Source organism: Aquarana catesbeiana, linkage group LG01 (genome assembly GCF_042186555.1).
Source record: "Aquarana catesbeiana isolate 2022-GZ linkage group LG01, ASM4218655v1, whole genome shotgun sequence".
NCBI classification, from domain to species: domain Eukaryota; kingdom Metazoa; phylum Chordata; class Amphibia; order Anura; family Ranidae; genus Aquarana; species Aquarana catesbeiana.
In genome coordinates, this window is record NC_133324.1 from 476474262 (window position 1) to 476488077 (window position 13816).

The 13816-nt window shown below is 39.4% G+C and overlaps 1 protein-coding gene across 3 annotated transcripts in view; it reads left to right on the forward strand.

Annotated features, from left to right (window-relative positions):
- The window catches only part of SUSD1 (sushi domain containing 1), a 295273-nt gene that overhangs the window by 163320 nt on the left and 118137 nt on the right, over positions 1-13816 (forward strand). For all 3 annotated transcript variants that reach the window (XM_073591463.1, XM_073591465.1, XM_073591471.1), the window contains exon 18: positions 6896-7052. In XM_073591463.1, coding sequence (XP_073447564.1) covers positions 6896-7052 — 157 coding nt within the window. The remainder of the gene's footprint in view (positions 1-6895; positions 7053-13816) is intronic.

The window sequence follows — 13816 nt, forward strand, 5'->3', positions numbered from 1 at the left end:
AGATGTAAGAAAGATAGGGGGCGCTAGATACCATAATAATCAAGTGCTCTAAATAAATATATCTCCTGCATTACCAAGAAAATGGAAATGTAAGAAAGCTAGGGGGCGCTAGATACCATACTATTCAAGTGCTCTAAATAAATATATCTCCTGCATTACCAAAAAAAATGAAAATCATAATAATGACAAATCATAATTAGATGACACATTGAAGTGCCCACAATAGTGAAAAAAATATATATAGTGATTGATTGTCCACATAAAAAAGTGATAGAAGTAGTTGAAGTGATATCTTTCAATATTATCCCAATCTTGTTGCTGAAAACAAAAGGTTTTCCATCACCAAAGAAAAAATAAGAAAGGAAAAACACCTCGAAGTAGTAGATATCTGCTTGCCAGATACCAATGACTCCTTTAGTTAAAAAGAGAGTCACTAGCGCTTGTGCAGGGTTGTGCCTGCTCACATGGATGGCCGGACTGTGGTTGGTATTATAGGCATGGATCGTTCCCGTCAAGCTCATTCAAGATAGGATAAGGATACATAGGAAACAAAAACAGTCTCCATAGCGTAAAACCATTTATTAAAAAAGTAAACAAATTAAAAAGCCAAATGGCCGCTTACATTGGTGGGTGCCTACCCGCCACTGGGGCTGCTTGCATGTCAGGGTGACTTCGCAGTCAGAAATAGCCTTTCATGTCTCCTCCACGCTGGCGTGCATTCCATCTTACACAGGGGGGCAGCCAAAGGATCCGGATGTTGTTGGGTGACAGGACATGTGACCACGTACCGCTCCGACGTACGTTTCGTAGTAAAACGTCTTCAGGGAAGCGTACGTTGGTCACTGGAATGGTGGTTTTTATTAGGAACAGGAAGGGGGCGGGTAATTGGCATATGGGCCACAGGAACTGTGCTCATAGCAATAAAGTTGGAAAGTTCAACTATGGTCTGGAGCTTAGCTCCATCTTGTGGATATTTACTATATTGTTCACAAAAGACTCCTTATTCCTGTTCCTAATAAAAACCACCATTCCAGTGACCAACGTACGCTTCCCTGAAGACGTTTTACTACGAAACGTACGTCGGAGCGGTACGTGGTCACATGTCCTATCACCCAACAATATCCGGATCCTTTGGCTGCCCCCCTGTGTAAGCTGGAACGCACGCCAGCGTGGAGGAGACATGAAAGGCTATTTCTACAGTACACAACACTGTAGCGTCTATGGCAGCCCAAAGTAAAGGGGACCCCAATACACCCCACAAAAACAATAGGACAGCACATGGTCCTATTAATTACCCTAAGGGGAATTCTCACCCATACCCTACCACATACCATTCACCATACAGGGAACCTAACTACAACAGACCCCCCCCCTACTGACTATAGACCCCCAGACTATGGCTACTATGCCAACAACCGCAATCAGTACCCATCAAGGCCCCCAAGGGGAAACTTTAGAGGTAATTTTAGAGGGAGACCAGTACACAACCCCTACCCACACCAGGGAGGGGGGGAATGGAGAGACTGGAAAGAACCATACAGAATCCCTTCCAACTCACAACAAAATCATATAGAAAGAGTAGAAAGAGAGGAAGAAGAGGCAGAGGGAGAAAGAAAAAGGAAGAGAAACAACTAAAAGCAGGATTATTTAATCTAACCACCATAGAATTTTCGGATGCAGAATTGGAAGTCTTGGCACAGGGATTAAAATTTGCGCCAAATAAGAACCTAGATAAGTTCAATCTGTTCGTAGATATTGAGAAATATATAAGGAAACTAAATATCAGGAAACATTTTGCAGGGCAAACCAGCAACACTAGGATTCAGGAAATAACAGACCCTTTTGTACACAGTAATTTGAAAAATAATTCAGTGTTCAATCCCCAAAAGGGTTCTCACCACCACATAGAAGTATTCAAGAGTATGGTCCAAGATGAAGTACGACAGATTGAAATATCACAACACAAAAACAACCAAAGAATATGGGAGGGAATAAAAAAAACTGGAAGAGAACAAACAGATAGTGGTGAGACCTGCTGACAAGGGGGGAGGTTTGGTAGTACTAACCAAAGAAAACTATAATACAGAACTAAGGAGACAGTTGAATGACACCTCAACATATAAAAAGCTTAAAAGTAACCCTACCCCACAACTGAAACAACAACTATTAGATTGGATCAACCAAGGTACCAGTAAACAAATATTAACTCAGAAAGAAGCAGATTATTTGAACCTAACTACACCCAGAATTCCGGTACTCTATATAGTACCAAAAATACATAAAGATAAGGTAAACCCACCAGGCCGTCCAATAGTGAGTGGGATTGGCTCTCTGTACTCTAGGGTGGGGGAATACCTCGACACCTTCCTCCAGCCTCTAGTCCCACAGAGCCAATCCTATCTCAAAGATAGTCGAGAACTAATTACACTGTTACAATCTACCATCATCACGGATCAAACTTTACTAGTAACAATAGACATCGAGTCTTTGTATACAAACCTTCGCCAAACATATGTGTTAGAATCAGTGAGGTGGGCTCTCACCAACCAATCCACCCTGAAAAAATCACAAATCAAATTTTTGATTAAAGGATTATCTATGGCCATGGGGAATAATTATTTCTGGGCATTAAACGATTACTACAACCAAATTGGCGGTGTAGCCATGGGAGCCCGCTATGCACCTAGCGTGGCGAATATTACGTTAAATAAATGGGAATCAGAGACCATTTTCAAAAACAGACCTCACTCACTTCTTCTGTATAAAAGATACATAGATGACGTGATGATTCTGTGGGAGGGAACCAAAGAAAGTTTTAACAAGTTTTTGGAGTGTATGAATATGAATAAGTACAATCTAAAGTTCACAGCGGAGTACAGTCTGGCCACGGTGAATTATTTGGATCTAACACTCTTCAAACAAGGTGATCATATTAGTACAAAGACTTTTTTTAAAGAAACTGACCGTAACGCATATGTCCCTACACACAGCTGTCACCATCCGCAATGGATAGGAGCTGTACCGAAAGGGCAATACATGCGTATACGGCGAAATTGTGATAACATCTTGGATTATTTCACACAAGCAGCAATTCTCACCACTAGATTTAGAGAAAAGGGATACCCTGCCCATATCTTGAAAAAATTGGTCTCACAGGTGGCAAATATGGACAGGCAGTCCCTATTGGTCCCCAAACCAAAACAAGAATATAAGGGTGACTGTGCGTTCATATCAGGCTTTCATCGCCAATACAAAACAGTAGAAGGTATCTTCAAAAAATACTGGCCTATCCTACTCAAAGATAAAGATCTCCAATCTTCCCTGCCCAATAAACCTAAGTTTATCTACCGAAGGGCCCCTACCCTGAGGAATCGCTTGGCTCCAAATGTACCAGATCCCCCCGGGAAACCTCCCACTTTCCTGGATGGTTCCGGGTTTCACTATTGCACTAGATGCAATGCTTGTAAAATAACCAGAAAACCAGGTACCAAGAAAAAGAAGACCCAATTCCAATCTATAGTAACACAACAACAATTTGATATCAAACCTCTCATCACATGTGATTCTGATCACGTAACATATGTTCTGGAATGCCCATGTTCCCTTCAATACGTGGGCAGAACCACACGCCAACTGAAAGTAAGAATAAATGAACATTTAACAAATATTAAAAAGGGATACCCTAATCATAGTGTCTCAAGACACTTCAAACTTTACCATGATAGTGACCCATCACTATGTACATTCTATGGGATTGACAAAATCTCTAGGGATTGGAGAGGTACCCATATGAAAAGGGCAATATCTAGGAATGAAACGTACTGGCTTTATAAATTACGGACTATGCAACCACATGGGATGAATATAGATCTGGACCTTAATTGTTTTCTTACAAATGATTGAGTCCAGGAGTGTCTAGGAATATTATTATCTGTCCACTTCAGATCATGCGAGTGAGTTAGGCACCACTTGTATTATGGTTGTGGTCAGAGATAGCTGTCTAGGGTGCAAGATGGAATACTCTTCCCCCCCTCTTCTTTGTCCTCTTTATTATTTGAGTCAGACAGGGATAGGTTATATTGCAGCCTTTTAAGGTTTATGAAATGCTATTCAGTTTTGTAATCATTTTTGTATGTAAACCGAGACTGGGGCTGTTATAGAATTCAGGGTTACATGAGTCCCCCCCCTTTTTTCTCTACAAAAACACCACCATTAATTTTATTCACTTATATATTTTTCTCACTTCCCCACCACCTATATGGGTGGATTTACCTACCTGTTTTTAACCAGTAGGGGGACTATAACAACATGTCGTCTCCCCCTAGGAGATGGTTGATATGAAGTCACATTTGTTTTTAAATAAGGAGTTTTTTGTGAACAATATAGTAAATATCCACAAGATGGAGCTAAGCTCCAGACCATAGTTGAACCTTTCAACTTTATTGCTATGAGCACAGTTCCTGTGGCCCATTTGCCAATTACCCGCCCCCTTCCTGTTCCTAATAAAAGTCACATTCGTTTTTAAATAAGGAGTCTTTTGTGAACAATATAGTAAATATCCACAAGATGGAGCTAAGCTCCAGACCATAGTTGAACTTTCCAACTTTATTGCTATGAGCACAGTTCCTGTGGCCCATATGCCAATTACCCGCCCCCTTCCTGTTCCTAATAAAAACCACCATTCCAGTGACCAACGTACGCTTCCCTGAAGACGTTTTACTACGAAACGTACGTCGGAGCGGTACGTGGTCACATGTCCTATCACCCAACAACATCCGGATCCTTTGGCTGCCCCCCTGTGTAAGCTGGAACGCACGCCAGCGTGGAGGAGACATGAAAGGCTATTTCTGACTGCGAAGTCACCCTGACATGCAAGCAGCCCCAGTGGCGGGTAGGCACCCACCAATGTAAGCGGCCATTTGGCTTTTTAATTTGTTTACTTTTTTAATAAATGGTTTTACGCTATGGAGACTGTTTTTGTTTCCTATGTATCCTTATCCTATCTTGAATGAGCTTGACGGGAACGATCCATGCCTATAATACCAACCACAGTCCGGCCATCCATGTGAGCAGGCACAACCCTGCACAAGCGCTAGTGACTCTCTTTTTAACTAAAGGAGTCATTGGTATCTGGTAAGCAGATATCTACTACTTCGAGGTGTTTTTCCTTTCTTATTTTTTCTTTGGTGATGGAAAACCTTTTGTTTTCAGCAACAAGATTGGGATAATATTGAAAGATATCACTTCAACTACTTCTATCACTTTTTTATGTGGACAATCAATCACTATATATTTTTTTTTCACTATTGTGGGCACTTCAATGTGTCATCTAATTATGATTTGTCATTATTATGATTTTCATTTTTTTTGGTAATGCAGGAGATATATTTATTTAGAGCACTTGAATAGTATGGTATCTAGCGCCCCCTGGTTGTCTATAGTATGCCTGTAAAGTGGCGCATGTTTCCTGTGTTTACAACAGTCCCTGCACAAAATGACATTTCTAAAGGAAAAAAAGTACTCGCGGCTATAATGAATTGTCGGTCCCAGCACTACACATAAAAGTCATTAAAGTCAATCACATGCCACTTTTTATAATGACTTTTACGTGTATTGCCAGGACCGACAATTCATTATAGCCATGAGTACTTTTAAATGACTTTTTTTCCTTTAGAAATGTCATTTTGTGCAGGGACTGTTGTAAACACAGGAAACATGCGCCACTTTGCAGGCATACTATAGACAACTGCCAGGTACGAAATTTAAAGGAATATTTCACTTTTATTGTTTCACTTTAAGCATTATTAAAATCACCGCTCCCGAAAAAATAGCCATTTTTAAAACTTTTTTTGCATTGATACATGTCCCCTGGGGCAGGACCCAGGTCCCCAAACATTTTTTATGACATTGACTTGCATATACGCCTTTAAAATTAGCACTTTTGATTATTCATGTTCGTGTCCCATAGACTTTAACGGTGTTCACGTGTTGGAACAAATTTTTTGCCTGTTCGCATGTTCTGCTGCAAACTGAACCGGGGGTGTTCGGCTCATCCCTAGTGTGTACCAGGCTTACTCTTTTATGTAAAAGAGTGAAGAATCTAAAGTATCGTGCCTATGGTGCTGTGAACCAAATGTGGTGGTGGATTCTAATAATCTTTTGGATTTCTGCAAAAGCAAGCAGCTTTCTCCCCACCTCTCATTCTTAGGCATCAATCTGTTCTCCTGTGGCCCCCCTGTCCTTAAGCAGAAAGAATGCACACAAGGGGCCTAATGTAGTAAAGAGTGGTGAAAGGAAGTAGTGCTATGTCCACTTTACCCAGTCATGGGCACAGAAGTTCCTAATTTTTAAAATCTTCCTACATACAATTAATTTTTTGATGTAAGCACATGTTCTTTTCGTTTCACTTCACATTTTAGGCCCAAGAAGTCATATGAACTTAAGTAAGTTTGCATTACCAAAAGCATTGCAGAAATAGATCTGCAAGAGTAGAGTTGTGTTTTCTGTATGTAAGAAGTATATAAAAAAAAAAAAAAAAAAAATATATATATATATATATATATATATATATATATATATATAAATATATATATATAAGTTACAACCCACACTTCGCAGCTCTTTTTCCCAGGAGGAATGTAAAGAAACAGGATAAAAACAAAGTGAAGGTTCCCCCGTTTATTTAAATTATAAGTTTGGATTAACATGCTCAGATATGTGTCCTACTTGATGCATAGTGCTAATAATTGGGCAATGCTTGGTTGCTTTTCCTTTGCTCCAGTTAAGCTTTACCTGCAGATTTTTGTTCCAGTGATGAAAAAAAGAATTCTGCTTGGTGAAAAAGCTTTTAGATAAGATTTGTCTAATTGTCCATATGTACTTTTTGTGCTAATAGTTGTATGTTAAAGGAGGAAGATGGTCTCCCAAGGAATTGCTTCAGGATGTGTTTTTTAACATCAATACAGACCAAAATATGACTACAGTATGCTTGGAATTACCCATGGACACTATATTTCCTACAAATATCACCAGGGCCCACTCCAACCTAGTTGGTAAGTTATGTATTAGTAGGATTTTTATGTTAAAAAGAAAAATTCTAAAGTAGATACAGTATTTTGTGTAAAGGGTTTCTTTTTTTCATCTTGTTGTTTTGTTTCCATGTAATTGTCTCTTAAATGTAATTCCACGTGGTTGTCTCTTAAAAACAACCACATTCAATACAATATTCAATAATGTACATCTACTATAGAGAATTGCGCCAAAAACTCCATGAATTGATATACAGTATGCAATTCAAGGAAGAAAGTACTCAGATAGCAATAGTATTAATGAAGTTCTCCAGAAGAAACTTCATGTAAAAGTGCAAATTTCTTTGACAATGTATGTGCCAAACTAAACTCTAAAGCGATGTGCCAGATTTGCTCCACCAGACGCCCCAAACAGTGATAAAGTCACGTCTCAATTTTGGCCTCTTCAATGAACAAACAGATCAAAAAGTACAGGTACATAGAACTCATTGAAACATCAGAAAAGCTGGATAGCCACAGTACTTATTAAAAAAAAAAAAAAAACACACCTCGCTATAAAGTGCGTAAAAGAAGAGAGGACTAGGCTCATTGTGATGGCAATCTTAATAAAAAGCTCACTTAAAAACATAAATATTAAGACTACATAGGAAGTGCTATCACCCAGCACAAAGGAATGATTGCTTGCTTATTCCTGTACTAGAACATACTGTAGTGACATTCACATCATACAAATAGCATAATTAATCCTTTGAAGTCCACAAACACAAACAAGGGGTGAATCACTCTATTTGTATGATGGGAGAGTCACGGTGTTCCACTACTCCTGACGAAGTCTGCTGGAGACAAAACATATGGGGTGTGAACACTGTGACATCATCAAGCATTCTACATGCTGCACACACACATGCACAGTACCAGAAAGTGATAGTGTGGTATCCCAGTACAGGACTTATGCCCTGTACACACGGTCGGATTTTCAGACGGAAAATGTGTGATAGGACCTTGTAAGACCTTGTTGTCAGAAATTCCGACCGTGTGTGGACTCCATCACACATTTTCCATCGGAATTTCCGACACACAAAGTTCGAGAGCTTGCTATAAAATTTTCCGACAACAAAATCCGTTGTCGGAAATTCCGATCGTGTGTACACAAATCCGCTGCACAAAGTGCCACGCATGCTCAGAATAAATTAAGAGACGAAAGCTATTGGCTACTGCCCCGTTATAGTCTCGATGTACGTGTTTTACGTCACTGTGTTCAGAACGCTCGGATTTTCCGACAACTTTGTGTGACAGTGTGTATGCAAGACAAGTTTGAGCCAACATCCGTCGGAAAAAATCCATGGATTTTGTTGTCGGAATGTCCAATCAATGTCCGACCGTGTGTACAGGGCATAAGTGTTCTTACCTTTGTGCTGGGTGAGGGCACTACCTATGTAAATAGATACTAACATTTTTATATATTTATATTTTATTTTATATTTTAATAAAGATTGTTGGAGCAATGAACCTCTTCTTCTCCTCTTTTATGCACTTTATAGCTTGTTAAGAAGTAGTGCAGCTATCCATCTTTCCTTGCGCTTAAATGGGAACTATACTGTATATCTGTGCTTTTTGACTTGTTTATTTGTTGAAGGGGTCAAAACTGAGAGGTGGGTTTATCACCTTTACAGGTGTCTGGTGGAGCAAATCTGGCACATCACTTTGCCAGTTTTATTTTGACAAATACCTTGTTGAAGAAATTGAAACTTTTGGATGGAGTTTTTATTTCTGGGACATTTTATTGATGTTATCGTTAAAAAGGACTTTCTACCTTGGATTGCTTGTCATGTGTATGGGCACCATAGTTTTGGCATGGTTCTTTATAGTGGATGGAAATTATTGATGTATACAGTGATTATTTATTATCAATAATTATATACAGTAAATTCAATGAAAGTTTTGATTAATTAATGCTTCATATATATTGCCCTAATTTATAGCACTGTAATTCATTTTCATTTTTTAAATATCTTTGCAATATTTACAGGTATATAGCTGCTTGGGTATGAGGGTTTTATTTAACATTTTACACAAAAGAGAAAATCAGAAGTGTTTGGGCATTGTTCATCATAAGCAGCCTGGGTACAGTCACTTTAGTCAGGGAACTCTGTAGAAGCTTGTACACTGAGCATCTAAAATGTACAGCCGTGACCAAAACTTTTGAGAAAGACGTACATATTCATTTTCACAACGTCTGCAGCTTCGTGTTTTTAAATCCTTTTGTCAGATGTTACTAAGGTATACTGAAAGTAGGGGATTAGATTGATCATGACACAGACTCAAACAATAGGCACCACCGTCCCTTTAAAATGAACAAAGACGAATAACCATATTGGGGAATATGGGACTTTAAGGGTGCTTATTAATACAAATGGATATAGCACACTAAATTTAATTAAAAAAATATTTTTATTACAAAAAAGAATAACATTTAAAAAAATCACTTCCTTCATACAGTTTTCCACGCAATTATTCAACATGTTATGCCTTACGGCTTCTTCAGGAAAATGCGTGGACTTTATTTCTAGTAAATAGATACAAAGCTAAATCAGCCAAAAAGAAACGTACATATGCAAAACAAGAGAAAGGAAAAAAAAAGAAAAAGACATAAAAACATGTTAAAGTACATATGTTAATACATACATAGATGCATCCATGTAGATAGCAGGAATTTCCCAACCAGAGGTTCTAGCCCCAATGTTTTGGGGACTCAGAGCCAGATTTACAGTAGGTGACTTATATCAGAGCAAATTTCTGGACACAAAAGGTCCCGCCAGCAGGAATCTCTCAACTAAGCTGGATCACCCACAGAGAGAGGTATAAATGACTTGTATATGATTTTAAAACCAATGTTTCCTGTGGATAAATCAAAAATGTTAGTATGACGTGTCAATCTTAGTGCATGTCTATATTTATGTTTAATTAGGATATTAAATCCTACAACGGGAAAAAAGGGTATATGCTTAAATAAGAAACTTCTTTTAAATGGATAACTGGGAGCCTATAATTTCATGCAGCTGGCAGCAATGATTATCTAGGCTGTGTAGAGCCAAAGTCAGGTCTCTGAAAGTTAGGTAACATTAGGGCAAAGGAGAAACAATATAGATGTAATAAGGTCCCTTATAAATTCATACATCGGCCGCTCATCTGCCAAGCCGTGAGACAGTGGGGGCCGACGTCCCACCGGAAAAGAGCAACACCTAGTTTCCGGACACACAGGGATGCCCCTGTTTCCACGGGAGCTCAGCAAGTGATCCCTTGAGATCAGGGATCATACTGTTGTGGGCTTCTGGGCATCCATGCGAGGATCCTATGGCAAATAGGTGGAGGAGGCCCGCAAGACATCATGTCCTCATGCCAAATGAAGCGCTCTGGATGAAGGAAAAAGAGAAAGAAAAAATAAACAAAAGGATTGATTAGATTTCTAGTGTATAGTGGTGGTTCAAGATAAATATGGCAATCCTGCCAGGGACAAGGGTGCATCGTTATAATAACACATATATTCAAAGTATAATACAGTTTATACAGGTAAATAGATATATAACGTTGAGCTATTATCTAATAATTCCTGATAAGTGCCCCTCTGCACAAAGAGGGGTATTGAAAGGGATTCAACAAAGAGCCCCAAAAGTGGCTTGTATCCAGATCAATATCGCAGCATGGCATTCATAGGAAAGTGGGGAGACAAGGGTGTATGGAGTTGATCCATACTGATGGCATTGGGGAACTGGGGTAAGATAGAACCACAAAATTGTCATCTTAGGAAATATAAAAAGGGCTTATAGCTAATGCCCTCATTTAGACCTGGACATCTGGTTGCCTGTAATAAATAAATCCACTTTGCTTCAAGCTGTAATAGCTTTTTGTCAATATCCCCACCCCTTTCATGTGGGGGGGATATGTTCTAAGGCGAAAAAAACAATCATTTTCAAATTATGGTTGTGGTACAATACCATATGTCTGCTAATAGGGGTTTCCATTTTGCTTTTGGAAATCGCAGAAACATGGTCCCTAATTCTGCAAAAAAACAGCGTTTTGTTTTTCCCACATAGAATGCTCCACAGCAACACTTCATTATATAGACCGCACGGACAGATTGACAGGTAGTTCTATGTCCGGGCGTCCAGGAAGTGTTGTTGGGGAGACCAATACTTTCACCTCTCAGAATGAATGAGCAGTGATTACAATTACCACATGGATATGTGCCTGGTTTATCTGTTTTACTTGTCGTATTCCCAATATGATGACTTGTTACCATAGTGTCTTTAATAGATTTTGATCTTTTAAACGTGATTTCTGGATAGGGCTTAATAAATTTATTGATTTTTTGACCTGCAGTGAGAAGGTACCAGAACTTCCTTTAGACATTCCGGACCTTCCCATGTTGTCTGTTGTATTTAGTAACTATCCTTGTTGATCCAGATTGTGTCTTTCTTCTTGGTTTGTAGATCAATGTATTTCTGTCTTGAATTCTTACTTTGTTGTAGGTCTTCCTGAGGCAGGTCCTGCTGTAGCCCCTCACAAGTAAACGTTCACACAACAAAACAGCTTCCCTCGTAAAGTCTTCCTCTAATGTGCAATTACACCTCAATCTGAGGTACTGACTATATGGAATACTTCTAATCGGTTGCTTGGGATGCGAGCTAGTTGCATGTAGCAATGTATTGCCAGCAGACGGCTTTCTGTATAGGGTTGAGCATAAGGTTCTTACATCATTCAGGAAGATTTCTACGCCAAGAAATTTTATCCTGACTGTAGCTATATGTAAATTTTAAGTTATAAGTATTATGTTGTAAACTCTCCAGAAATACATTTGACTCATCTTTTGAACCTGCCCAAACCATGAAGACATTGTCTATGTAACAATGTCAAGATAATATGTTACTGAATTCTGCAGCTCTCTCTTCTTTAGAAAATAAATCACACTCCCACCCCCCCCGGTACAGGTTAGCATAGGAGGGGCACAGCCCGTCCCCATAGCCACTCCCAGCACCTGGAGGTAGTGGGAACGTTTTAAATACAAATACATTATTCATGAGAATAAAACTCAGCATTTCAATTATAAAATCATTGTACTTACGGGAATCTATGTCCCTTTCATCAAGAAGGTCACGTATTACTTGTATTCCTCGCATGTGTGGAATGGAATTATATAGTGCCTCGATGTCAATGGCAACTAACCAGGCTCCCTCTGCTACCTGAAGTCCATCGATAATTTTAAGTAGTTCAATTGTATCTTTAGCATGTGAGGACAAGCTTTTTACATGTGGATAAAGGTACTCATCTATAATCTGGCTGGCGTTTTCAGTTAGAGAACCGCAGCTGGATATAATTGGATGCCCAGGTGGGGGTAGCACCCCTTTATGCACCTTGGGCAATGCATAAAATGTGGGGATACGAGAGTTGGTGGTATCTAAAAATGTAAATATGTTAATGTCAATGGTACCCCTATTATGAGCTCAAATGAGAATGTCCCTATATTGCTTGTTACTTTGTGCCACAAATGATGCTGGTAAAGGTCTGTACTATTTACTATTACAGATAATGCCATAGCACATTTTCTCATAGCCTTCTATACTCATAATAACAATGTTCCCTCCTTTGTCCGAGGGTTTCACAGCGACATTGCTATTATTTTTCAGAGAATTCACCGTCCGTTTTAAATGGGGCAGAAGATTCAGCTGGGGGTCCTGATTTCCAATTTGTGGCTTCTATTTCCTTCGTCACTTGTATGATGAAGACCCAGATGCTTGGATTTCCTTGTAAGACAGGAAATGATCGTGATTTTGGTTTATAGGACTTTGGAGGAGCAAAAGTGGGTATACAGGGATTGGGATGAATGGATGCACCAAGGACCACCCCCAGTGCATTTAAAGTCCATCCCTCCTCTTCAGGGTTACTTTCACCCCAGAGTTCCATTAGATCCTGAAGTGCCTCAAAAATTATATCTTTTAATACAGAGATATCATAGGTAGGAGGTTCATTGTCATTTTGTTCTCATAAAACCCTGTACATTAGTCTTCTAACGAAGAGGTGCAAATCTCTAACCAATTCGAATTTGTCTGTCTCCTGGTCTGGACAGAAGGTGAGGCCCAGTCGCAACACTTTGCACTCATCCTCTGATAAAGAGCAGGAGGACAAATTTAATATATCGTATGTTTCCCGGCCCCCAATGATGTGGGGTCGGGACCATCTACTTTAGGATCTGAGTTGGTGGACTTGAAGATGTAGGTGCTATTGTGGGTATTTTTCTAGTGTCCAAAGAGACACCAGTATTAAATATAGGTGCCATGCGAATATCTGGTGTGAGACCCTGTCCTTGGATACCAAGGTCATAGGTCCATTGTATTAGTGGACCTACTGGCATTGATATCGAATTAATACCAGCAGTAGTTGAAGAAAGTGACATTATTCAGTACGTTACCCATATTGGGTGTGACCAATACTGTGCGATTCTGTGAACGTTGAGAACTTGACCATTTATCCTTATTCGGCAAGTGTGTTCTTGCTTGTCCATGTGTGCTGTTATCACCCTCATTTTTTCTTTTCTTTTAAATATTTGAGGCTCCATCAAATCGTGGGCCTATGGGAACATAGGACACTGAGGAAAGAGAGAAAGTATCTGATTCAATGCTATCAAGATTTGTCAACGGAAGCTCTGGATTTTGAGAACCTCTCCCACGTTATGTCCCTCGCTGGGACTATTTATATGCTTGTTCATTGTCATATGCCTTCTTATCTCTGGA